This window comes from Aspergillus fumigatus, chromosome 1, assembly GCF_000002655.1.
Source record: "Aspergillus fumigatus Af293 chromosome 1, whole genome shotgun sequence".
Classification (NCBI taxonomy): Eukaryota; Fungi; Ascomycota; class Eurotiomycetes; order Eurotiales; family Aspergillaceae; genus Aspergillus; species Aspergillus fumigatus.
In genome coordinates, this window is record NC_007194.1 from 334965 (window position 1) to 358955 (window position 23991).

At 53.5% G+C, this 23991-nt stretch overlaps 8 protein-coding genes across 8 annotated transcripts; 3 read left to right on the top strand and 5 right to left on the bottom strand.

Annotated features, from left to right (window-relative positions):
* Positions 1-187: 187 nt before the first annotated feature.
* Positions 188-1252, bottom strand: AFUA_1G00940 (uncharacterized protein; the record flags this gene model as incomplete). The annotated part of the gene is made up of 1 exon (XM_077803771.1): positions 188-1252. One exon carries the CDS (start codon positions 1250-1252, stop codon positions 188-190), a length of 1065 nt encoding a protein of 354 aa, XP_077659944.1.
* Positions 1253-1900: 648 nt separating this feature from the next.
* Positions 1901-2943, top strand: AFUA_1G00950 (uncharacterized protein; the record flags this gene model as incomplete). The annotated part of the gene is made up of 2 exons (XM_744752.1): positions 1901-2843; positions 2909-2943. 2 exons carry the CDS (start codon positions 1901-1903, stop codon positions 2941-2943), a joined length of 978 nt encoding a protein of 325 aa, XP_749845.1.
* A 198-nt stretch (positions 2944-3141) lies between these two features.
* AFUA_1G00960 (uncharacterized protein) lies at positions 3142-7036 on the top strand (the record flags this gene model as incomplete). The annotated part of the gene is made up of 2 exons (XM_077803772.1): positions 3142-4368; positions 4400-7036. The coding sequence occupies 2 exons, from the start codon at positions 3142-3144 to the stop codon at positions 7034-7036; spliced, it is 3864 nt and encodes a 1287-aa protein (XP_077659945.1).
* A 452-nt stretch (positions 7037-7488) lies between these two features.
* AFUA_1G00970 (putative MFS monocarboxylate transporter) lies at positions 7489-9189 on the bottom strand (the record flags this gene model as incomplete). Its single annotated transcript, XM_744754.1, has 6 exons — positions 7489-7533; positions 7665-7800; positions 7857-7954; positions 8032-8799; positions 8859-9075; positions 9149-9189. 6 exons carry the CDS (start codon positions 9187-9189, stop codon positions 7489-7491), a joined length of 1305 nt encoding a protein of 434 aa, XP_749847.1.
* Positions 9190-9988: 799 nt separating this feature from the next.
* AFUA_1G00980 (FAD-linked oxidoreductase) lies at positions 9989-11750 on the bottom strand (the record flags this gene model as incomplete). The annotated part of the gene is made up of 5 exons (XM_744755.1): positions 9989-10090; positions 10196-10238; positions 10299-11181; positions 11210-11433; positions 11512-11750. The coding sequence occupies 5 exons, from the start codon at positions 11748-11750 to the stop codon at positions 9989-9991; spliced, it is 1491 nt and encodes a 496-aa protein (XP_749848.1).
* A 917-nt stretch (positions 11751-12667) lies between these two features.
* On the bottom strand, positions 12668-13548 carry atsC (SDR family oxidoreductase; the record flags this gene model as incomplete). Its single annotated transcript, XM_744756.1, has 2 exons — positions 12668-13185; positions 13281-13548. The coding sequence occupies 2 exons, from the start codon at positions 13546-13548 to the stop codon at positions 12668-12670; spliced, it is 786 nt and encodes a 261-aa protein (XP_749849.1).
* A 1219-nt stretch (positions 13549-14767) lies between these two features.
* AFUA_1G01000 (2-oxoglutarate-dependent dioxygenase) lies at positions 14768-16039 on the bottom strand (the record flags this gene model as incomplete). Its single annotated transcript, XM_744757.1, has 3 exons — positions 14768-15511; positions 15572-15629; positions 15684-16039. 3 exons carry the CDS (start codon positions 16037-16039, stop codon positions 14768-14770), a joined length of 1158 nt encoding a protein of 385 aa, XP_749850.1.
* A 1040-nt stretch (positions 16040-17079) lies between these two features.
* On the top strand, positions 17080-23991 carry fgnA (polyketide synthase fgnA; the record flags this gene model as incomplete). Its single annotated transcript, XM_744758.1, is given in 8 exon segments — positions 17080-17714; positions 17829-18249; positions 18269-18512; positions 18561-18673; positions 18860-19175; positions 19229-19905; positions 20050-23031; positions 23083-23991. The coding sequence occupies 8 exon segments, from the start codon at positions 17080-17082 to the stop codon at positions 23989-23991; spliced, it is 6297 nt and encodes a 2098-aa protein (XP_749851.1).

Genomic DNA, 23991 nt, shown 5'->3' on the forward strand with positions numbered 1-23991 from the left:
TTGCTATTCTCAAGCGGCCTAGTGGGTAGGAAATATAAATAATGTATAACGAGACGTTTTGTCCAAAGTACATGTGCTCACTATGTTGTATCATGATTATTCTCCGTCTGTTTCGATCGATCGAATGCAGAGAGGGTCCTCCGCTTTTGCCAATGGTGAGAGCCAAATGATAACCATGATATTCGCATCACAATTTTTCGATTGTCAGACCAGAGTTTCGAAAATGTCCTTCTGCACTTTGTTCCCTTCTGCCCACAGTATCCACGCACCATTCAAGGAAAGTATCGAATCCTTGTTCGGGATTGTCTGCGTAGGCTTGCCGATGACGTTTTATGAAGGCCTTTAGCTCAGCAAAGAGCTCCTCAATCGGATTCAAATCGGGCGAATACGGAGGCAAATACACCAGCTTGACTCCTGCTTGCGAGCACATTTGCTCTATTTTCTCGGAGTGATGAAAAGCAGCGTTGTCCATGACAAGAACAGACTTGGGCTCTGGCCATCTTCCACAATGATGAAGCAGCTCTTCAATAAAATCTTCAAAGATGGAGGCGTCAGTTGAGCCTTGGAAGACCCGTGATAAGACAACCCCATCTTGAGCGTAGGCTGGAAGAATCTGATACCGATGATCACGATGGAATTGGGCCACCTGGGAGGGCGCTATGCCAAGAGGAGACCAGCTTGTTCTTCTGAAGCCTATCCTTTTATCACATCCAGATTCATCCACATAAACAAGATGATAGGAACAGAAATCAGAAATAAAATGAAAGTACTCATCCCGCAACTCTGGATTTCGCTGTCTTGCCTTCTGCTTTGCAGTCTTCTTCGACCAGCCTTTATATTTAAGAGCACGACTAATGCTGGAGTTTGTCACTTGCACTTGGAACTCGTCCCATATGAAAAGTACCATCTCGTCAAGGTACAGATATGGCTTTTCAAGTAAATGATCACAAAGAGCCTGAATCATAACTGGCGTGAGATTCCGTGGACGTCCTCTTCTGTTGGGAGGCGCCTTCACGCTGCCAAATAGGCGCATGTTGGAGCGAAGCCGTCTGATCGTACGCTCATTGCAGCCAGCAGCCTCTGCCATCTGGGGGACAGTAAGTTCATTGCTGACAATCATATCATGGATAAATGCTAAGGTCGATGCAGCAAGGTTAGGCGCCATCTCCGTCGCCGCATAAGGATGATCGACCGGGTTCTGCGGGAAGATCATCCGGCGAGGCTTGGGAAATATTAAGCTATGTGTATACATAGTACAAGGTACTGTAAACTATGCTGGTTAGAGATACTTTCATAAAATACAATACAGAGATGTTGCAATAGTGGTCTTCGGAAGAATAACAAAAGTAGTTTAGCTGATCTTGGCACTGGGGTACAGAAAACAATCGAAGAGTATAAGACCCGGGCGCCATTTTTGCAATCAAGTGTACATAGAGCCGGTAGCGGTAGCGTAGTGGTAAGCGCTCCGAGGCAGCCTCTAGAGAAGTAGGATTGGTGACCCTGCTTTTTTGGAGGTTATGGGTTCGATTCCCGTCGCTGGCACAACATTTACCACCACAATGGAAGATCACTTCCCACAATGGTATCAAGGCCACTCCCTTATCGCAAGGTGGTGGGGAAGTTGGAACAATCACAGGCCTGTAAGGCGAGGCTCTAAATTCGCCCTCATGTAATGGAACAAAATGTAACTAGACACACAAGGATTAGCTATAGTCGATACCTGCATATCGCCCAAGGCGAGGGGTCAGCGTATGAGTACTACTACTACTACTACTACTAAGTGTACATAGAGGTCGCAGGACTCTATGATCGACAGTGGCGACCATTGTTGATATCAGTTGAACGTTGAATATCTGAAAGGCGGGTGATTGTGTGCCGAGCGGGAGCTAACTACGGACCGATGGCGGCCCCACCCGAGGGCAGCGACCCTGAATGGCCTCCCACAAACACGCAAGGGGCGAGCACCGAAATAATCACCGGGGATTTCTCACCACCATCCGAATTTAGAAGGGTTACGAGGCAATATAAACGACGTAAAGATGGAACCACAGCGAAAGAAATTACTCGAGGACCACTCTTTGAGTTCTCAGGAAGTGGAGACGGAAGATCAACATGCGCGGGTGAAATCCTGCGGGTGATCACAGACCTGAGGGAGACCATAACACAGCAAAACGAAACCATACAAAAAATAGCAAGCGACCTAACTGAAATCGAGGCTGATCAACAGCACCTAAAAAGCCAGAATGCGGAACTGCAGGAGGAAGCGCAGGCCCTAAGAGCAAAACTCAACACGCTGCTGGGAACAGGACCAACCAGATCATGGGCGGAGGTGGCAGCCCGCGAACCCCTGCAAGGACCCAATGTGGCCCCTAAACCGCCCAAGAAAGAACTCAACTGCGTCCGTATCAGCACACGACGAACCCCTGACGATGACGAAGATGGAAACGACCGCTTCGGAACATACCTCCCAACAGACATGGCCAATGCAAAAATTAGATCAGCCCTGCTGAGCACGGACCCCACCAAAGACGCACAAGTAGCAGGAATCGGCACCACAAAGACAGGATATGTAATTAGGTTCAGGGACACTCAATCAGCTGAAAAGGCTCAGAACAATACCGAATGGCTGCAAGAACTAGGCAACGACACTAAGTTGGTAAGACCTCGGTTTGGCGTGGTCGTCCACCGCACACCAACCGAAGACTTCGACCTCGAAGGAAATAAGAAACTTGGGATAGACAAGCTCATGGAGGAAAACGACCTCAGCAGCAAAGGATTCCAAATTGAGGACATTGCATGGCTGAAGAAGAAGGACCACCCTCTGGGGACATCAGCGTCGCTGGGTATATGGCTAAACACGCCCGAAGCAGCAGAATATCTCATTGCCAATGGACTACTAGTAGGCCAGAGGTACATCGGGAGTGTGGAACCATACCGGATTGACCGGAAAAGATGCCATCGCTGTCAACGATTCAGCCATCTAGCCTGGGCCTGCAAACAACAGGCAAGGTGCGGATACTGTGCTCAGCAACATGAATACCGTAACTGCCCTCGAGAAATGAGACCAAGGTGCTTGGGCTGTGATGAAGAACATCCCACCGGAGACCGGAGGTGCCAATCGCCTAATCTCACCTTACCACAATGAGATCCACGAATCTCCGTCTACTACAGTTGAACATCATGAAATCCAGGGCTGGTATGGAGGCCCTTATTAATGATCACCAAACCCAGAATCTCGATGTACTCCTAATCCAAGAGCCGCCAGTCACTGCGTACCGCACCCATGTGAACGACAGCGCGTGGCGACTCTATCGGCCGACATACACCGATGATTCAGCAAGACTCCGCAGCCTTCTCTACATAAACAGGAGGATCTCAACTGCGTCACATCGTCAGATTCTCTGCGATCATCCAGATGTTACCGCGGTCAAGATATGGACTCCTACGGTGCAATACCTCCTGTTCTCAGTGTACATCCAACCTGTGGCAATATACCAACCAGCAGATGTGACCACTGCCCAACTGATACTGGAAGAGATCCAGTCCAGCATCCAACAACACTCCATAGGCATAGACAAGGTGACAAAGCTCATTATCTCTGGAGACTTCAACCGCCATCACCCAGCATGGAGCCATCAACCAGTCCACCACACCTTCGCAGAACATGCAGAAGAGCTGATCAACTTCTTCCAAATGCACGAGCTCCAATGGTGCCTACCCCAAGGCACGCCAACCTTTTGGTCTATGAGCGACCCAGGAAAAGCGTCAATTCTAGACCTCACAGTGACTAACGACCCGGCGAGACTCATCAAATGCCACCTCTACCACGACCACTATGGGTCAGACCACCGCGGAACGCTCTCTGAATGGAACCTACAGCCAGAACGCAATGTAGGCCGAAAACCAAAGAGAGCTTATGATAAGGCCGACTGGGCGAAGATCGGCCAAAGAATACTGGAAGTGATGGGACCACTACCCAAGATCCATTCAACGGCAGACATTGACAGAGCAGTCGAAAGGCTCGTTGAGTCTACTTCTATAATCATTAACCAAGATGTTCCAGCACAAAAGCCATCACCCTACGCAAAGCGATGGTTTACCTCAGAGCTTAAAACCCAGCAGATTGAGGTAAACCGGGCGCGGAGACGATGGCAGGACAGCTGCGCAACCCTGGGCATTACCCACCTAACAACTGCGGCTCTCTTCCAGGACATGCGACAGAAACGCCGGGAATGGACCAGGACTGTGGAAAAGGCCAAGACCACACATTGGAAACAATTCCTGGATGAGGCCAAGGAAGGACAGCTGTGGAAGGCGGCGACATACATGCGACCAAGGGAATCCTACGCAAGTATCCCATCTCTGAAAGTGGGCGAGGAGGAACTCTCCGACAATGAAGACAAAGCCAAGGCATTCCGAGAAGCCTTTTTTTCCTAAGATGGCGGAACCGGAAGAAGGAAACATAGCGCCTGCTCCAGCGGAGATACTTTGGGAACCAATCACTAAAGAAGAGATCTACCGATCCCTTAAGGCCGCTAAAGGAACCACCGCCCCGGGGGAAGACGGGATACCCACCCTAGTTTGGAAACATCTATGGAAATACCTCCAGACAGCAATCACCCACATCTTCGCCAAATCGGTGGAACTCGCGTACTATCCAAGACGGTGGAAGCAAGCGCGGATAGTGGTACTGCGGAAGCCGGGTAAGCCGGACTACACAGTACCCGGGGCCTATCGCCCCATCTCATTACTAAATACTCTGGGCAAAGTACTGGAGGCCGTCATGGCCCAGAGGCTGTCATTTTGGGCAGAGACCTATAAATTGCTTCCAGAGACGCAATTCAGAGGCAGACCAGGACACAACACAGAGGAAGCACTCCTAGTGCTCACAAATGCAGTCGACCGAGCATGGTCACGATCAAAAGTGGTCACGCTCGTTGCGTTTGACCTTAAGGGGGCCTTCAACGGAGTTAACAAAACAAGCCTTGACACCCGCCTGCGGGCTAAAGGTATCCCAACGACAGCCAGGCTCTGGATTCGCAGCTTTATGGAAGACCGGCACGCCAGCATCAACTTCGATGACTTCCAAACAGAGGTCACCCTGCTCGAGAATGCAGGACTCGCACAAGGATCACCACTCTCCCCAATCCTCTTCGGATTCTTCAATTCCGATTTGGTGGATCAGCCAGTGGACTACCATGGCGGAGCGTCGGCGTTCATCGACGACTATTTTCGATGGCGAGTAGGCACTTCTGCGAAGGAGAATCTTAAGACGATCCAAGAAGAGGACATCCCCCGGATTAAGGCATGGGCCCGGCGAACTGGCTCCTCTTTCGCCGCGGAGAAGACTGAATTAATCCACCTGACAAGATCTAGAAAGGAACAGGCGACAGGACAAATCATCATGAATGGGAAGGTCATTAAACCCAGCGACTCAGCAAAGCTTCTGGGCGTCATCTTCGACAAAGAGTTGCGATGGAAAGAACATGTACAGCAAGCAATTAAACAAGCCACCAAAGTCAACATTGCACTCGGTGGACTACGACATCTCCGCCCAGAACAGATGAGACAGCTTTATCAAGCATGTGTGACACCAGTGGTAGACTACGCGTCCACGGTTTGGCATAACCCGCTTAGGGATAGAACCCACCTAAGGCTGCTGGGAACGGTCCAACGGACCGCGTTGCTCCGCGTCCTCTCAGCATTCAGGACGGTCTCAACCCCAGCGCTCGAAGTAGAATCCTACATGCTGCCAACCCGCCTTCGTCTTAAACAGCGAGGCCAGATTGTGACCGCCAGTCTCAGCATGCTACCAGAAAGCCACCCAGTGCATGGCGTAATAAAACGAGCGAGAACACGCAGCACTCATATAGGAACGGGCTCTCGGTTCCCTCTAGCAGAAACCATGCGCACGATGGACCTTGCCCGGCTACGAGCCCTGGAAAAGATTAACCCCACGCCCCTGGCACCATGGCGAACCCCAGCTTTTACTGAAATCGACATCGAACCGGACAGAGAGAAGGCAAAAGAAAATACCGCCGCCAGGCAGAAGGCAGCCGGTGTCACAGTGTTCTCTGATGCATCAGGCCAACAGAACCATCTGGGGGCCGCAGCAGTGGCCCTTGACCAAGATGGAAACATTATCCAGTCCCGGCAGATCTGCGTTGGCTCAATGGAACATTGGTCAGTGTACGCTGCAGAGCTCATGGCAATATACTACGCTATTAGTTTGGTCTATCAGATCTCACAGAAGAAGCAAGAAGCCCTAGGCACCGGCCGTGAGCCAGCAACTATCCTGACGGACAGCATGTCCGCGCTACAAGCAATAGCAAATTCATGGAATAAGTCGGGGCAGCGCATCATCCAGGCCATCCTCCAATCAGCCAGGGAATTGAACACACGTGGGATTCCCCTCCGTCTCCAATGGGTCCCGGGCCACTGCGATGATCCGGGAAATGACACAGCAGACCGCCTTGCCAAAGAAGCAGTTGGCCCTGACAAGCTGCACCCTTTCCAGCACCTTCTATCACGGGAGAAAGGATACATCCGCCGCAAAATCCGGGAAGAATGGGGACAAGAATGGAGAGCGTCTAAGAAAGGAGGGCACCTCCGCCAGATTGACGCGACTCTACCCTCAATCCGCACGCGGCGGATGTACGGATCGCTACCGCGAAGTCGAGCGTACATACTCACACAACTCCGAACCGGCCACTCGTGGCTGGCGACGCATGGCAAGCGATATGGCCTCCAGGAAAGTGACAAGTGCGAATGTAGAGCGAAAGAAACAGTAGTCCATGTGCTAGTGGATTGCCCGAGACTGAAAGACCTGCGGAACATACTACGGAGGAAAATCGGAAGTGGATTCAACAACATCTCAGATATGCTGGGAGGGAAAATGCAAGGTAAAGAAGGTAGGTTAAACGAGGCCGAGCATGACGGTAGCATCCTAGGTGCTGTACTGGACTTTGCGGAGGCATCTGAGAGGTTTCGAAGCCGCGGGCCAGAGAGGCCGCAGAACAGAACAACAGGCACTTAGGCCACCATAGGCCAAGACGAGGCTCTAAATTCGTCGGGATGTAGTGGCTAACTGTAATTAAACAACGATAGAGATAACCTTAGTGGATATCCTGCATATCGCCTAGGCGAGGGGTCAGGGTATGATTCAAAAAAAAAGTGTACATAGAAGCAGGAGTCTTATGTTGCTTACCAATCGCAGTTGAACAGCGGCTCCCCAAAATGATATTCTACGCCATAATGGTTGTCAACCATCGGTCGCATATATGTCTTCACACCACTTTCATACCAACCCCTGACAGAAATAATCGTTCCCTTATATCTCACCACTAGGTATTTTGAATGCATATTTATATATTCAGATAGCCTAGATTTAGGGCTATCTATTGATAGCAAAATTATTGGAGCAAATCTAGAAATCGGTGATTTTGATAAATCCTCAAAAACCGTAACCATCGGTTCAACCGAATGGTTTCAATTCGGTGCCAAGAGAAATCGAAACTGGTGCGCTTCCATAGGCTAGGAACCATACCCTCACTGCTCCAAGTTCGGTGAGGGTCGGATTCGACTTTAGCAGTTCGGTTTGCAACTCTAACGTGGAGACTAGAGAAGCCCCCTCTGCACGACTAACCCTAGACAGCTACCATCACACTTCGGTTAAGACATAGTCTCGCATAGCCCATAACCACTGCCCCCATCACCAGCGTTGCGCCCGTAAACATCGACAGCGATAAGTATCCATAGTGGCCCAGAAGTTGACCGCCGATGGGTGAGCCGACCAGGACCCTGCATGGGAAAGCGAGTGAGATATGATTTGTCTCCTATGAGGTATATCCACTTACGTTACAGCCAATGAACCTTGCAAGAAGCCGATTGCCTTGCCTTGATTCTGCGGTGTCGCGATTTTCCCTGCGCAGGCGCCCTGCAGACTCAGGATGGCCTTCACGTTTGCGACAATGAGCACTGATGAATCGCTTGCTAACTGACGCAGGGGACAATGGCTGGTTGACAACTTACCCCGGAAGAGAACCCATATGCGATAGACCAGATGACAAGCCCGGTCAGGGAGCGGACTTCAGTCCAGCAGAAGGAGGTAATCCCTGAGGCCAGCAGGACGAAGATCATCACATTGTAGTGGCCTACACGGTCCGCCACGATTCCGGGGATCACGCGACCAAAAAGGGTGGCTGCGTTCATGATGGAGATCATGTAAGAGGAGGTTTGTGCTGACGCGCCATGGCCCGCGGCGTACGACGAGATATAAAAGAAGGGGTTGAACAGGCCCAGGAAGGCGAGGCCGAAGCCAACGCAGATGGAGATAAAAACGGTACTCCGGAGCAACGGGAGGGACGCGTACTCCGGCTTCGGGGTTGGAGAGGCCGAACCGCCTTCTACCGTGGCCTCCAGGGCCGGTCTGGGTTGGGGTTGGGATTGTTTGGGTGGCTCAGTAATTGAAATGCATGCGAATGCCAGGAGAGGCAGCATCGTAAATCCCAGCACACGGACCGTCCAGGGAAACCCGAGGTTTCGCTTGGTCAGGAGCTCCTCAATCATGATCGACCAGACGATTCCGCCCACAGAAGAACCCCCGGTGATCACCCCCAAGGCGAGGCCACGATGGTGTGGCAGATTGCGGGAAACCACCGCGAAAGGCGGCCATGTGACAAAACCCATACTGATGCCCAGAAGCACTGCCTGGGCTAGAAAGATTTGGTAGTATTGGGAGCAGAGAGAAATCATAAAAATCGCCACCAGGACCCCGATCGACCCGGCGATGAGCAGAACCTATGACGAGTCATCGGCATGAAGGATGGTCCAAAATGCAACGGACAGATGATCATTACCTTGGGCCCAAACCTATCAACAAGGACGCCGCAGATGGGCGCAGATACGTACAATAAGAAGATCGAGGCCGACCCAATCCATGGGATGTCGAACTCGCTCATTCCTCGAAGGAGGTGCTCGGTGTAGTATCCTTGGAAGACACCAAAGGCAACGACAAAGCCGACGGTACACAAGAGCGCGCAGGTCCCTCCGATGACCGACAGATAGGCTCTTGCACTGTTGGAAACGGAATTAATTAGTCCAAAAGAGCCATAGAACGGGCCTGCTCCTTTGAAAGAGACCAACTTACCTCACCGGCGGTGCGGCCGGGTTGGATATCGCCACGGTCATCTTGTCAAGCTGTCAAGCAACAAGTGAAATCTTCCCTAACGTTGAGCATGTCCACCATCACTGGAGCAGATCTTCTGTACTTTTACCGTAAACAAATTGACAGGTTGGCGGACCTTCCACGGAGACAGCGTATTCACTGAAGGAACTGAAACACGCCAGTCTGAGCGAGACGAAAATAAATAATGAACAGAGGATTAGATTTAATAAATACATAAAACGCAGCATAGTCTCTTTCAGGTAGCCTCTAAGGGTTCATCCACCAGATGCTAGCCTAAACAGTTCTCGAGGCTGCATACTGGCCCTCGTATTTGACCGGACTTAGCGGGATGATCCCCGAATCCTCCGAGCTGAGACATCATGAGCACTAACTGCACGTCCTGTTCCTGATTGCTGCTAGGAATAATATCTGCATTTGACACTGAACAACGGACTAGCAAGCCGCGCACGCCGCTCCCTAGACTGAACTTACATGGAAACAGCTTCCGAATCATGACCGCTTTACGTGCTCCGCGAACACCCAAGCTCGGTGGATTGGGGCTTATGGGAGATCGTGATGAATGATATGTGAGAGGCTCGCAGAAGATGACAAAATTGAGGGTGTATTCTCACCCTATCTTTTCCTATTAAGAGAGGAAACACAAGAATACAAATTGTCCTCTGAATGTATGGCACATCACCGCGAGAATATATATAGAACAGCGTTGGTCTACCGTGTACTCCACGATGGACCTCCCCAATCACCTCGTTTGTGGTACGGCACGGCTCCTTATCTCTAGGGGTGCGGTGATACAGAGAATATTCAGGACATAGAGATGGGATGGTGGAATCGGAACACATTCTCGGGGTCCCACTCTTTCTTGAGAGCACGTAACCGGGGCAGCTTCCTGGCCGAGTACAACATCTCGTTGCTTTCATCTCCGTGTCCGTAATTGACGTACAGTTGCGGGGGGTTGAATCCCGCTGACTTCAGGAACGCTGCGCGCCACTCTTTGCCGAACTAGTCAACGAGTTGCTGGTTTGCGGGGTCGTTCCAGGCGTAATTGAACAGGCTGCAAATGGTTAGTCAGTGGCCATGTCACGCATGGAGTGAGATATCAGGCAACACGTACAGGTGTGCAGTGATATCGCGCCAAGGGTACGCCGAAGTGTGGTCCGGGATCTTCTGAACCTGATAATTACTGAAATGTTCGATGAAAAATACGCTGCCTCGGAGGTCCGTATTGGTCGTCACGAGGTCTCCGAAGGCCTTGAGGAAGTCGACGTACGTGGCCTTGTCGTATGTGTTGATGGCCCCGCCGAAGATGCTGCGGTTGACTCCTTTTCCGGAGCAGGCGATGGTCGAGTTCCCCTGCGAGCCAAATGTCGCGGCATAGACGAGTTTATTTTCAGGCACCACGCTGATATTTTGTTTGATCAGAGTAGCATTCTGGAGGAGCGGCGCCAGCAACTGTTCGGCCTCGCTCTGCGGGCCGGCGTAAAGCCCACTGACGATGACGGCGAACTGGAAAAGGGAGGGAGGTATAGTATTAGCGCTCTGTCGCCCGCGGTTTGGATCAACGCAACCAGGGTCACCTACTCCGCCGAACAGCTTCTCATTATAGAGGGCTGCAATGATGAACGACAGCTTTGGGGGCATGTTCGGACCGAACAAAGCCAGATAGTCAATGATCGCCCCGGTGTCATTCGTGGAGAAGGCATAGTCCAGATTGACCACTTTTTCCGAGGTCAGATCGGTGACCTGATACACGGCCTCCACCACAATGCCAAAGTTGCCGCCGGCACCCCGCAGGCCCCAAAACAGATTGGAATTCTCCTTCTTGGAGACAGTCACCAGGCTGCCGTTGGCGGTCACCATCTGGACGCTCAGTAATTGATCTGAGATGATGCCATGTGTGCCGCTGAGGCGTCCGACCCCGCCGCCTAACGTGGGGGAGATCATGCCGACACAGGCTCCTGATCCGGTGCCTACTTGATGGTCAGTTTCGCTGGTTCCTTCAGCCCGGGGGTTTTGCGAACGAACTAATCTCCTTTCCCGCATTGAAGACCGGATCGAACACGTCCATGAAGCGCACTCCGCCGCCAACGGTCAGGGTGTTCTTCTTGGCGTCGACCGAGACGTTCCGGAAGGCTGACAAGTCAATCTCCATCCCGTTCTGCAGCTCGGCCAGTTCAGTGTCGAACCCATGCTGGCCGGAGCTGGCAAGGAATGGAATTTTGCAGCGGGTGGCGAACCTGACCTGTGTACTGTCATTGACAATTACTGGACCGAGGGCCAAGGGGAGGAGGGAGGGGGAACCAAAAACTGGACGTACTAGAGCCTACACGTCTGAGACATGGGCTGGTCGGACCGAAACGGCATAGGTGGGAGCCATGTACTTTGTCCAACGGATTGTCTCGCTCTCCCAGCCAGAGCCGTTGGGGAAGAAAATCTGCGAATTCTGAGATAGCCCGATGTTGGCTAGGGATATGTCGCACGAGGGGAACTGGGGCAAGGAAGCGGCTGCAGCAGCAGCTGCACCTGCGACCCAGATCGCCAGTGGGATCAACGTTGCACGTCGCATTATGAAACAGTACAAAGGAGAGGATTGGACAATGCAGTTGAATCTCCGATCCATGAATCATGAAATTTACTGCACGCCTGGGGAGGACGCTTCCAAACAATCGTCTTATATACAAGTTCCCTTGACCCCCAAACACCAAAGAATCAAGTCGATTGGGAGGGCCGATGCAATTGTTGAGCTGAGAGAACTTTAACGGCTTCTTTTCTTCTTCTTCTTCCTCCTCGTATTGACCGCGACACGAGAAGCTGACGTTAGTCCGACAACTGTAGGCAACTTTCGGATGATTAGCATGGAGTCACCACATACTACTCTCGGAAATGGGGGCGGACGCCCTTCCCGGCTCGCCATGAGCTTGAGGGACATCTAGGACTAGATCGATCCATTGGAAGGGAGGTGGCCGCAATCTGACTTGATGGAACCTCATATTCGTCATGCAGCTGACATGTTGTATCAAGTTACTATAGCTCATAATTTTTTTTTCTTTTCTTTTTCTTTTCCTTTTCCTTTTTCTTTTTCTTTTTCTTTTTCTTTTTCTTTTTTTTGTTTGTTTCCCTTTCCAAAAATGAATCAATGTGGTTAGTTCTGATACCCCCTGTTGCGCTCGTATTTCGCTCAGACCGACCCCTGTTCCTGAACACGAAGGTATCCTACACAGTACACGTTTCTACCACCTCTCGGTTGGAGAAAAGGGGGTGCCTAAGAATGCAGACACTGCCAAGGGCCAAGGACGGCTTGCGGAAGCTTGACTTCCTTGTCCGTCTCCAACCAAAGTCTTGTTTTTATTGGCTCAGATCAGTGGCACTGGGCCTGCGCTCCATACTATAATCGGTATATATGTTCGGAACGACGCGAACGCAATTTAGCTCGGGTCCACATTGCTTGATATGATAGGTACCTATTCTGATTCTGTACAGAAATCACCACGGCACAACACGCATCTCCCCCTCCTCATGCTCCCATTGCATGGCGTGATCAAACTTCCCCTCCTCATCGCCCATCAGCTGCACGATACTCTCCGCCCCCGCCTGCGGCTCCTTCCCCCACGCAATGTAATTAGAGAACGCCGTCTTCAGTAACCCTGGGTTCGAGATAAAGAAGCGGATCCGAGGCGCTTTCGCCTCCCCCGCTGCCACCCTCTCATTCTCGCTCACCTGCAGGTGCGCTGTCAGCCCATTCATCCCCACCTTGCTGGCGCCGTACGGCGGGACGCGCGCCATCCGCCGTGGCGACAACACGTTGGTGATGCTCCCCAACCCGGAGGTGACGTTGATGACCTTAGGCGCGGGCGACCGGTGCAACAACGGGGTGAAGGCGTGCGTCACCACGGCCACCGATGTAATATGCACATTCATGTACTCGTTATACGTGGCACGCATCTCCGAGAGGTTCGTGTCCTGATGGCCGAGTCGGACGAAACCTGCGTTGTTGACGAGGACTGCCCTCGCGCGGAGCAACGGTCTTTCGTTAGCCTCGCCTCGTCTCTTGCTCCGTCTGGGCAGGACTTGAAACGAAGGTGGATGGCGTGCTTACCGTCGAGCCGTCCGTACTGCGCCTCCACATGTCTGACTGCGGCGGCGATGTGATCGTCGTTGGTCACGTCCAGCTCCACCAGGTCAATGGCGGCGACCCCGCGGTCACGGAGCTGATGGACCGCCTGCTGGCCCTTCTCGATGTCTCGCGCACAGAGAATGTACGTATTGGACGGATAGCGTACGCCGGCGACTTCAATAACAGCGAAACCAAGACCTTGGTTGGCCCCCGTGACCAGCACGATCTTGTTGGAGCTGTTCGAATCCATGGCCTTGTCGAGGGTTGAGTGGTGTCCCGGGAGCGAAAGTCAGAAAGTTTGGATGGACGGAAGACGAGAGGGATCAAGCCAGGGCTTTTCGATACTGGGTTTTGACCCGTTCTACAATCCATCCGGAGTTAAGCCCGGAGTTCGGACTTTCCTTTCAATGTATGCATGCATGCATGCGATATATTGATTCCTTTTCATATCGTCTGACCTCTAGCAAGGAACAGAGGTGGAGTATGTCGGCGTACTTGATAACTCTTATGCATCGTTGTGGACTGATTTTCGCTGCGTTATTGTAATTCGTCGGATCATGTCACTTTATTTCACCGTGTCTGGCTTGTCCCACGCTTTATTGACTTCTCCCTTGTGCTTAGCGTAGTTAGGGAGTAAGGCTTCCTTGCCGGGGTGTCGTGCCAGCCAATTGAGCGTCTGTCGTCGGAACAGGGTGGCAAAAAAGGCTGTTTGCTTGCTTTTGTCTTGGGCAAGCCCGTCGTTAGACCGAAGTTTGGCGCCAAGTTGTAGCAGTTTCGAATTCACCTGGTTGTCTGTAAAAAAAGTGGGACTTTTAACATTTCCCATGTAGTGAATGTCGCTGCCTGAAGTGGGTTGTGCTCATGGTGGTCGATGATTCGTGCAGCTTTAACTCTGTAAAGGCGTAATGTTGCTTATCTGTCCATTTCCATTGGTTCCCAGTCGCCTCATAGAGAGAACTGGCGATCTGCGCGTAGCGCAAAATGATTGTAATTGCCTTTTCGTCTTAGGGACGGGCCGCGGACCGCGGTTGATGATCCTCGGTTTCAGCTCCATTTCCAAGTTCTTGTGGGGTATACTCGGGAGGGGGACGGTAGGGGGGAGGGGGCAGGGGGAGTTTTCCCGGGTCATCGACTAATGCTTGTGTCGATACGGACAGCCAGCCCACAAAGCCCGTCAGCCCCTTAACCCACACTGAATGGGGGTGGGTCCATTCAACAGGGATTCGCATCCTCCTGCGGTACTTTTGTACCTGCACTTGTGCATGTGCACAGTTAGGATTAAAAAAACTAACCACACTGCAATGATCTGCGGATTACCATTCCGGTATTACTCGGCATAGATCATAATACGAAGGTTACTTGCATTGAAATGGTTAAATGAGTGGACGCTATCCATCTGAGCTGGAATCTGGATCCTAGCTACATACAGTGGATACGATTGGTAGAGAAGCTTTAGGGGAGAGATCCAATCACGGGATGATCAGAACCTCCTGGCGCTCGGTTCGGGCCTTAACCCAATTGTTGAAGCTGCCGATATTGTGCGTTCCCCACTGGCCACTGGTCATCGTAGCGATCTCGGCCGCCGCAGGATCCAACACGGGCGAGATCTGCGGACTCTGCAACGGTTTCATGGGGAAACTGTTGGCCGGGCGCGTGCCCACCAGCACGCTGTATCGGTCAAACGGCAGCTGCTCACCAGGGGCGCGGACCACGCGATGCAGCCCCGACGTCAGCGCCTTGTTGGTCAGGATCTCCAATGCGTTGCCCACGTTGACGATGGCCGTCCCGGGCACCGGTTGCACCCAACGCCAGGCGTCCTCCGCGATGTCCAAGGGCCCCGTCATGGTGCCCGACGTGACGCCCGGGGCACTGGCTGAGGCCAGGAGCTGGAGGCCGCCCAGCCAGGTGAACAAGATGCCGAGGGAGGTGAAGTCTTTATGCGCCGGGAAGCAAAGGTCATCGCGTGGCTGGCCGGGCTGAAGGCCCGGGTAGCGTAGCAGGCGGAGGAAGTCATCCGACGGATCCTGGATGCGGTGCGCGTCGGTGAGGGCGCCGCGCGGCACCTGCAGCCCGACTTCCAGTGCCGCCAGGACAATGTTGGCAATCTTGTTGCCGCTGCGCATGGTCCGCTGGAAGAGCTCCCGGTGCGGGCTGAGCCAGTCCGGGAGATCCACGGTGCTATCACCGTAGCCGAGCATCTCTGTCATGGGAAACTATATCCAACAGTGAGAAACCGTAGAGGAACGGCGGGAAGGGGAAAAGGAACTGCTTACATTGACCGTCTCATTGTACTTGGGTTGCCCGTTCGGCAGGACGTCATAGACTTGGTATCTGCTCCAGGTTAGAGAACTGGCTTGCGAGAGTCGCTGTCAAGCAAGCCCATACCCCTTGCTGTAGACGCCCACTCGGGAATGCTGCTTGTACATTCTTTTCTCCTCCACGCTCATGTTGGGAAGCAATTGTTTCATCAACCGCGCGCAGTCCACCGCGTCTTGCAGGAGCTGAACGCCCTGCTCATCATCGGTGAGATCGAGCTGGAAGAACCCCGGGTCCTTGCAGTTTTCGTAGATGCGACGGAGCTCGTCCTCGTCCCTTTGGAGGAGCTTGGCCAACGAGAGAGTCTCCAGATGGACCGTCTTGACATTGGTAGGAAACGGGGCGGGGAACAGATCACTCATGTCGATGCCCGCAGCCACATACTGGGCATTCGGACTATCGATGTCTTTTCCGTTGACAGTCATGTTGAAAGATGCAATCAGTTTCAATCAGTTAGCACAATCAGGGCGTAAGTGGGACGGGGAAATCTCGTAAGAGGTGGGCACGAAGGTGGCGGAGATGTCGAGAGCACCGCTGATATATTTCACGACCGATGTGTGTGCCAATGTCACATGCCGGATCTGGGCCCACCATACATCCCAAGCACAGGATAGAGTATTCAGTCAAGTCCTCGCTCACTTATCTTCTCCCCGTGACGAGGGGAAGTATCCTATCCCATCGTTCAGTCTCGTCCGCGTCGCTTCTGACAGAGCTAGGAAGCCTGCACCGCAGATACGAGCTGCACCCCTGCTCCTCTGCATATATCTCGCAAACTGCCACTATTCTAGGATAGAGTTGCGACGCTCCTAGGCAGCTGAATTTGGATGCGAATGCAACCCTCCGTTACAGAAAAACACGACCAGGTAACCGCTCCTCTCGCTTAGCGCGCCGGGAGCCCAGATATTTCTGCGTTCTTATTTACCTACACCGGTTGGAGAACGCTAGACAGGGCTCAATGCTCCTAGATTAGTTGATTCACTGCTATCAGAAATCCGGTGTTGCAGATACGAGCTAGATTTCACTTGAGCTTCTTTGATTTTGGAATATGTTTGAAAAGCCGCGCCATCTCGCAGGGATGTCGTGTCCACCATCTGTCACTGACAAATCACGTGCTAGGATCGACAGCAGCTATCCCGTCATCGGACTGCGATGACCCCAACTGCAAGGCCTGGAGTCTCTTTGCTTGTCCCGTGGAGACTTCATCCTTCCGTCGGATCATACTATCGTAACGTGAACACTAGTTTAGGGCGCACTATGTGTGTAGTAGGATTCCTGGAAAAGGCTGGAATTAACAGTCGAAGAGGTGCGGTTCCAGACATCATGTCTAGGTGCAAATCCATATGTATATAAAGGCCCATCAACCACTGGAAGCAGTGGGTCTTCAGAGCTTTAAATTCCTGAGTCAATAACAGATCATCTGCAATATCTATCTTCTTTTTTCCCATCTATCTATCTCAAAGATACCATGTCTTTCCCGCAGGTTGATGTCCCATCGTTACCAGTGGGGAGTGCCTCAACTCAGGATACTTCGCCTGTCTCTGGGCCTTTTAACTCTTCAGACTCTGATCACGACATTGTGAACGGAGGCCAGGCCAACGGTTCACCGTTCACTGAGCCAATTGCAATCTGTGGGCTAGGATTGCGTCTCCCAGGAGGGATCCGGGATGGGGATTCTTTCTGGGATCTCCTGGTCAACGGCCGAGATGCTCGGATGCCCATTCCGGCCAGTCGGTACAACATCTCTGGCTTCGACGGCTCCCTCGACGGCAGAGACCCCATTAAGACTACGCATGGCTACTTTCTGGATGAAGACCTGTCCAGTCTTGATGCTTCTTTCTTTTCCATGACCAAGACAGAGCTCGAGAAATGTGATCCGCAGCAGCGTCAGCTGTTGGAAGTCACTCGAGAGTGTCTCGAAGACGCGGGGGAGACAGACTATCGTGGTCGAAATGTCGGTTGCTATATCGGGAACTTTGGCCACGATTGGATGGAGATAAGCCTTCGGGAACCGCAGCATAGTCGAAGCTATAATGTGCTTGGCTATAGTGACATGATCCTCGCCAATCGAGTATCATATGAATATGACTTGCGAGGGCCGAGGTAGCTTTCCCTCACCTCTTGCCACTCCCGTTTATTGATTATATTTTTTCATTCTTTGTTTCTTTCTTTCCTTGACACCTGCTTCTGTTATACAATCACGCTGACAACCCGCAGTGTGGTAATCAAGACCGCCTGCTCAGCGTCACTCGTCGCCCTCCACGAGGCATGCCGGGCTCTACAGGCGAGGGACATACCAAGCGCAATTGTTGGCGGAACGAGTTTGATTCTAGCTCCGACGCTGACATCCAATTTCTTCGGAGAAGGCATTCTCTCCCCCGAAGCTTCATGCAAGACGTTTGACGAGTCGGCCGACGGTTTTGCTCGAGCGGAGGGCGTCACGGCAATCTATGTCAAACGTCTGGACGATGCCCTCCGGGATGGGAATCCGATCCGCGCGGTCATTCGGGGAACAGGCACCAACAGTGATGGTAAGAGCATGGGAATCATGAGCCCCAGCGCCGAGGCACATGAAGCCCTCATGCGCCAGGTTTATGATCAGGCTGGGTTGAGTCCCCGTGAGACAGCTTTCGTCGAGGTATGTTTCAAGCTTCCAGGAAAAAAGACGGTTGAGTAACGCATCGAAGTGCCACGGCACTGGTACTGCAACAGGCGATCCCATCGAGGCCACTGCAGTAGGCAACGTCTTCAGTGAACGGGGCGTGTATATTGGCTCTGTGAAGCCAAATGTTGGGCACTCTGAAGGCTGTTCCGGCATCACAAGCTTGATCAAAGCAGTTCTTGCCTTGGAGCATAAAACAATCCCGCCAAATATCAAGTTCAGAAACCCCAACCCCAAGAGTAAGTCGACCCCTACTCTACTGATAGTAGTGAGCTGACCCTTCCAAGTTCCATTCGTTGAGAAGAAGCTCGTTGTCCCCATACAACCCACTCCCTTTCCGTTGGACAAGGCAGAAAGGATCAGTGTCAATTCTTTCAGCATCGGCGGCTCTAATGCTCATGTAATTGAACCAGTCACCTCTAGATCATAGCACTAACTGTCACAGGTGATTGTCGAATCAGCGGCTCAACACCTTGCACATGGACATGCTGCCAGGAGGACCAGCCGCGTTGGCCATTCCCCGGCGACTGCAAGCCCGCAGCTTCTTCTCTTTTCAGCCAATACTCAAACATCCCTCTGAGGGCAGATCGATGCGTACAAGTCTTACGCCCGTGACCACCCGGACGCCATTTCCGACATCGCGTATACTTTAGCCGTCCGCCGAGAACGGCTTCCCCACCGGGCATTTGCCATCTGGCAAAATGGCGAGCTCCAAACATCCAGTCTCTCCAAAGCCTCCGCGGTTCCCCCAGCCATTACAATGATCTTCAGTGGCCAAGGGGCCCAGTGGGCAGAGATGGGAAAGAAGCTTATCGAGACAGAGGCGAGCTTCCGGCATGACTTGGCTTCCATGGATAGCATCTTACAGAGTCTCCGCAAACCTCCCTGTTGGTCTATACTTGGTATGTTGACGGGTTGAATTGGGCCAGGCTCCTGGCTAACCGTGACCAACTAGAGGAGCTCCAGAAACCAGCCGAGGACAGCCAGATCAACCGGGCCGAGATGGCCCAACCGCTTTGTACGGCATTGCAAGTGGCGCTCTTCCACCAGCTTAAACGACTCGGTATCAAACCCACTGCAGTTGTCGGTCACTCGAGCGGTGAGATCGCAGCGGCGTACGCCGCCGGGTATATCACGCTCGAGTATGCCCTTGCGGTAGCTTACTATCGCGGATATATCACTAAGAATGCGGATCGTTCCCGTGGTGCCATGGCAGCTGTGAGATTATCGGCTACCGAGGTGCTGCCATTCCTGCGTACTGGTGTGTGCATCGCTTGTGAAAACAGTCCCAGCAGCACGACCATCTCGGGCGATAAGGAAGCCCTGAAGGAGATCCTAGCACGCTTGAAGGAAGAAAAACCGGATGTCTTTGCCCGTCTCCTCAAAGTTGAGATGGCGTACCATTCTCGTGCGTCTGAGACCCTCCTTTTAGTTCTTCGGTCTACTCACATCTTCGCAGATCATATGAAGCCGTTGGGCATAGAATACTTGGAGCTGCTCCGGGCAGAGAACAATTTTGGCATCCCACGTTCTGCAGACAAGGCTCTGTTCCTCTCAAGTGTCATATGCAAACCCATGGTTGACACCGCCTCTTTTGGTCCGGAATACTGGGTTGACAATCTCAACTCCCCCGTCTGATTCCACTCCGCCATAACGAACCTAGAAGCAAGGGGAAGCAGTGTTTTCCTGGAAGTCGGCCCTCACTCGACACTTGCCGGACCCCTCCGCGACATCTGTTCGACCCTATCGAAACCCTGTAATTACACCCCATGCCAGATCTGGCACCAGGATAGCACCGCAACCTTCCTGTCTGCTCTTGGCAGAATGTATCAGGAGGCTGTGCCCCTTGCTGTTAAAGCTCTCTTTCCAGAGGAAAGACGAGCCCTGTGTGGACTGCCCGTCTATCCTTGGGACCACAGCGAATCATACTGGTATGAAAGCCGCCTGTCCAGCGCCTGGCGCCAGCGCCCATTTCCACATCACTCTCTTCTAGGAGAGCGGACGGTCGACTCGCCTGATTTCTCGCCGATATGGCGGAATATGCTTAGTCTGGAAGACGTGACCTGGATTGCAGACCATAAGATCCGCCGGGATGTCGTGTTTCCTCTAGCTGGGTACATTGCGATGGCGGGAGAAGCCATTCGACAGACTACCGGAGTCGACGTGGGCTACCGTCTGCGGGACGTCGAAGCCCGCAAGGCCCTTGTGTTGACCGATTTCAAGGCAACGGAGGTGGTGACTGTATTGCATGCGCACACAGGTGTTCCAGCAGAGGGTCCCTCTTGGTACGACTTCTCAATTGCTTCGTGTCACGGCGGGTCCTGGTTGATCCACTGCACTGGTCAAGTATCGCCACTGGCTGAAACTCTAAGTCTCTCTTGGGAGCCAGAGTCTGCCAGTCAGAGGAGCCTGCCTCGAGAGCTCACGCCCATGAGATTCTACGAAGCCATGGCACGGGTCGGGGTCGTTTTCGGGCCGGAATTCCAGCGTCTCGTGGATATCACTTCCTCCGCGACAGATCCCCTGGCAGAGGCTCGAGTCATGAGCCCCGCGCCGCGAGAGAACAAGAGGCCATTTGCCCTGCACCCTACAGCCATCGACGCATGTATCCAACTACTGATCGTCGCAGCTGCTCGCGGCTTGTGCCGCAACCTTGACCAGCTGGAGGTACCCGTCGTGGTTGGGAATGTCGAGGTGGTCTCCAGAGGCTCGGCCAACCTGAGGGCCCTAGCACAAGACTTCACTCAGGGCGTGGAGTGCGTGACCGAAAACAGCAAGTTAGCCTTGCGGATGTCGGGGCTGCAGCTGGCTCCTCTGGCGGCGGAGGTGGCGGATCAGATTGATGTTCATGCTGGCGCCCGCCTGCAGTGGCTTCCTGATTTCGATTTCGTGGATCACAGCGGCCTCTTCAACAAGCCGCAGCGACCGTCACTGGAGATCGAACTCGAAGAGCAGCTGACTCTGCTCTGTGTGCTTGAATCGATGGACAAGGTGGCTCATATCCCGCCGTGCCACCCACACCTGGCCAAATACCGTGAGTGGCTCGCGCTGCAGGTGCGTATGGCGGAGGCTGGACAGTATACCCTTGTCGAGCATGCCAAGGAATGGGTCGGACTCCCTCGCGTTAAACGGCAGAAACTCATCCAAGACACATACGCGAAGATCCTGGATCTTCCCGGCCGACACGCTTACTCCGTCGGCATTAAGCGCATCTGCGAGCATGCAGACCAAATCTTCACCGGTGAAGCTGACACGTTGGACTTGCTGATGCAAGACGACATCCTCGCCGAGCTGTACGACTCGGTGAGCTTTGGATACGGCGACTTTGTCCGTCTGCTCTCCAGCAACCGACCGAACCTTCGTATCCTCGAAGTCAGCGCAGGCACGGGAGGCACCACCGAGCAAACCCTTCGCGGTCTGGTCGACAGCAGCAGCCTCCCTCCCTACTCTGTCTATACCTTTACCGATGTCTCCGCGGGCTTCTTCCCGCAGGCCAAAGAACGGTTCGCGTACGCGCCCAACATGGAGTTCCGGACCTTCGACATCTCCCAAGACGGTCTCATCCAGGGCTTCGAAGCTGCGTCCTACGACATCATCCTCGCCCCGAATGTCGTGCACGCGACCGCATCCTTGAAGGAAACGCTGTCGAACCTGGAGCCGCTGCTCAAGCCCAATGGATTCATCATCCTGACTGAACTGTGCTCTCTCATCAAGTCGCCCAACTACATCTTTGGCAACTTCGTCGGATGGTGGCTGGGCGAGGCTGATGGCCGCGACTGGGAGCCCTATGTCCAGCCGGAGCAATGGGATGCTGAACTGAAGGCGGCTGGCTTCACCGGTGTCAATGCCGTTGTGCCGGACCAGGATGTGCCTTCCTACCGGCTGGCGGCCACCATCATCTCCCAGCCTGCGCGGAAGGCCGATGTGCCGGAGATTGACCGAGCGGTCACCTTGCTATACCAGAGCGCGGACGCAGACATTGTGGAGCGACTCCAATTGTATCTGCGGGACAGTGGCTGGCAGGTCGACAAGTGCCAGCTGGGGGAAGAGATGCCGCCCAAGGGCCAGGACATCATCGCCAGCGTCAGATTGGAGAGCGACTTCTTTGGTGAAGACCTGTCGCCTGATCGGCTGGCCGCATTCCAGGCCCTGATCCGACACCTGGATGCCGAGAAGGTTTTATGGCTGTGTCCGCGATTCCAGGTGCGGTGCAAAGACCCACAGTCTGCGCAGACGCTGGGCGTCGCTCAAACAGTGCGGACAGAGCTGAACCTCCCGCTATTCACCCTGGAGATCGACACCAACGAGACCCGGTTCGAAGAACTGGTCCACAGGGTCTTGCAGAAAATTCGGACTACCAAAGATGAGGCTAGCCTCCATGCGGACAAGGAGTTTGTGGTCACTGACGGCCAGGTGTGCATTGGCCGCTACCACCCGTTTGACCTGAAGAAGGAACTCCCATCGCGAGCCCTGACCCTGGACTCGGCGGCTGCGTATCTCCTCGTCGGAGGCACGGGTGGTCTGGGTCGATCCATGACCACTTGGATGGTCGAGTATGGGGCCACCGAGTTGATCTTGCTTTCCCGACGAGCCGGCAAGGACAGAGAGAGTCAGAGCCTGTCCCAGGAGCTCGAGCAGATGGGATGCAGCGTCCACTTGGTGGCGGGAAGCGTCGAAAACCCCGAGGATATTGCGCGGTCTATTGCAAGTGCGAAGAAGCCGATCAAGGGCGTGTTCCAGCTGGCCATGGTGCTGCAGGTGAATTTGCCAAATGACCCAAACAATTTCATTTAACTGACATGGCGGTAGGATGCGCCTCTCTTGGAGATGACGTACTCGGATTGGGTCAATGTCAACGGGCCCAAGGTGACAGGGACGTGGAATCTCCATCACGCGTTGAAGGACCAGCCGCTGGATTTCTTCTGGTTGGCCAGCTCCATTTTGACCGCCGTGGACACGCCCGGCCAGGCCAATTACCTCGCCACGGGGACGTTCCTCGAGGCATTCTGCCAATACCGACATTCCCTCGGACTGCCGGCCTCGGTGCTGAACATCTGCCCTGTCGAGGGGGTCGGGTTCGTCGCCGAGAACGCGCACGCCAAAAAGAACATGAAGGCGCAAGGGATCTACACCTTGCGGGAGCGCGAGTTCCTCGACTTTGTGGAGCTCAGTCTCATCGACAGCACTCCGTCCGCTGGTGGGAATACGAGTCCAACAGCCACCCCCCCGGGGCCATGGGTGAACCGATCTCAAGTCGTGATGGGACTACGCTCCGAGCAAGGCCTGGGCGACCCGCACAACCGGGCCAGCTGGCGCCACAATCGACGCATGAGGCTTTACCACAATCGGCGGACGCAGGAGTCGGAGAGCGCAAGAGACGGCAAAAACGGCGCGAAGGCGAGCGCCCTGCAGGCCTTCCTGGAACGTGTGCGCGAGATGGGGGACGAGGGTCTCTTACGCGGGGAGGGGGTGGATTTTCTCGCCTTCGAAGTGGGCAAGAAGATCCACGACTTGATGCTCAAACCGGATGAAGAGGTCGAGATTGGCCGGACGCTGGCGCAGATCGGGCTTGATTCGCTGATGGCGATTGAGTTGCGGCGATGGATCAAGCAGGTGTTTGGACTCACGATGAGCGTGTTAGAGATCATGGGCTCTGGGTCGCTAAAACAGTTGGCCGAGGATCTGGCAGCCAAATATGCCGAGAAGATCCAGCAGTGA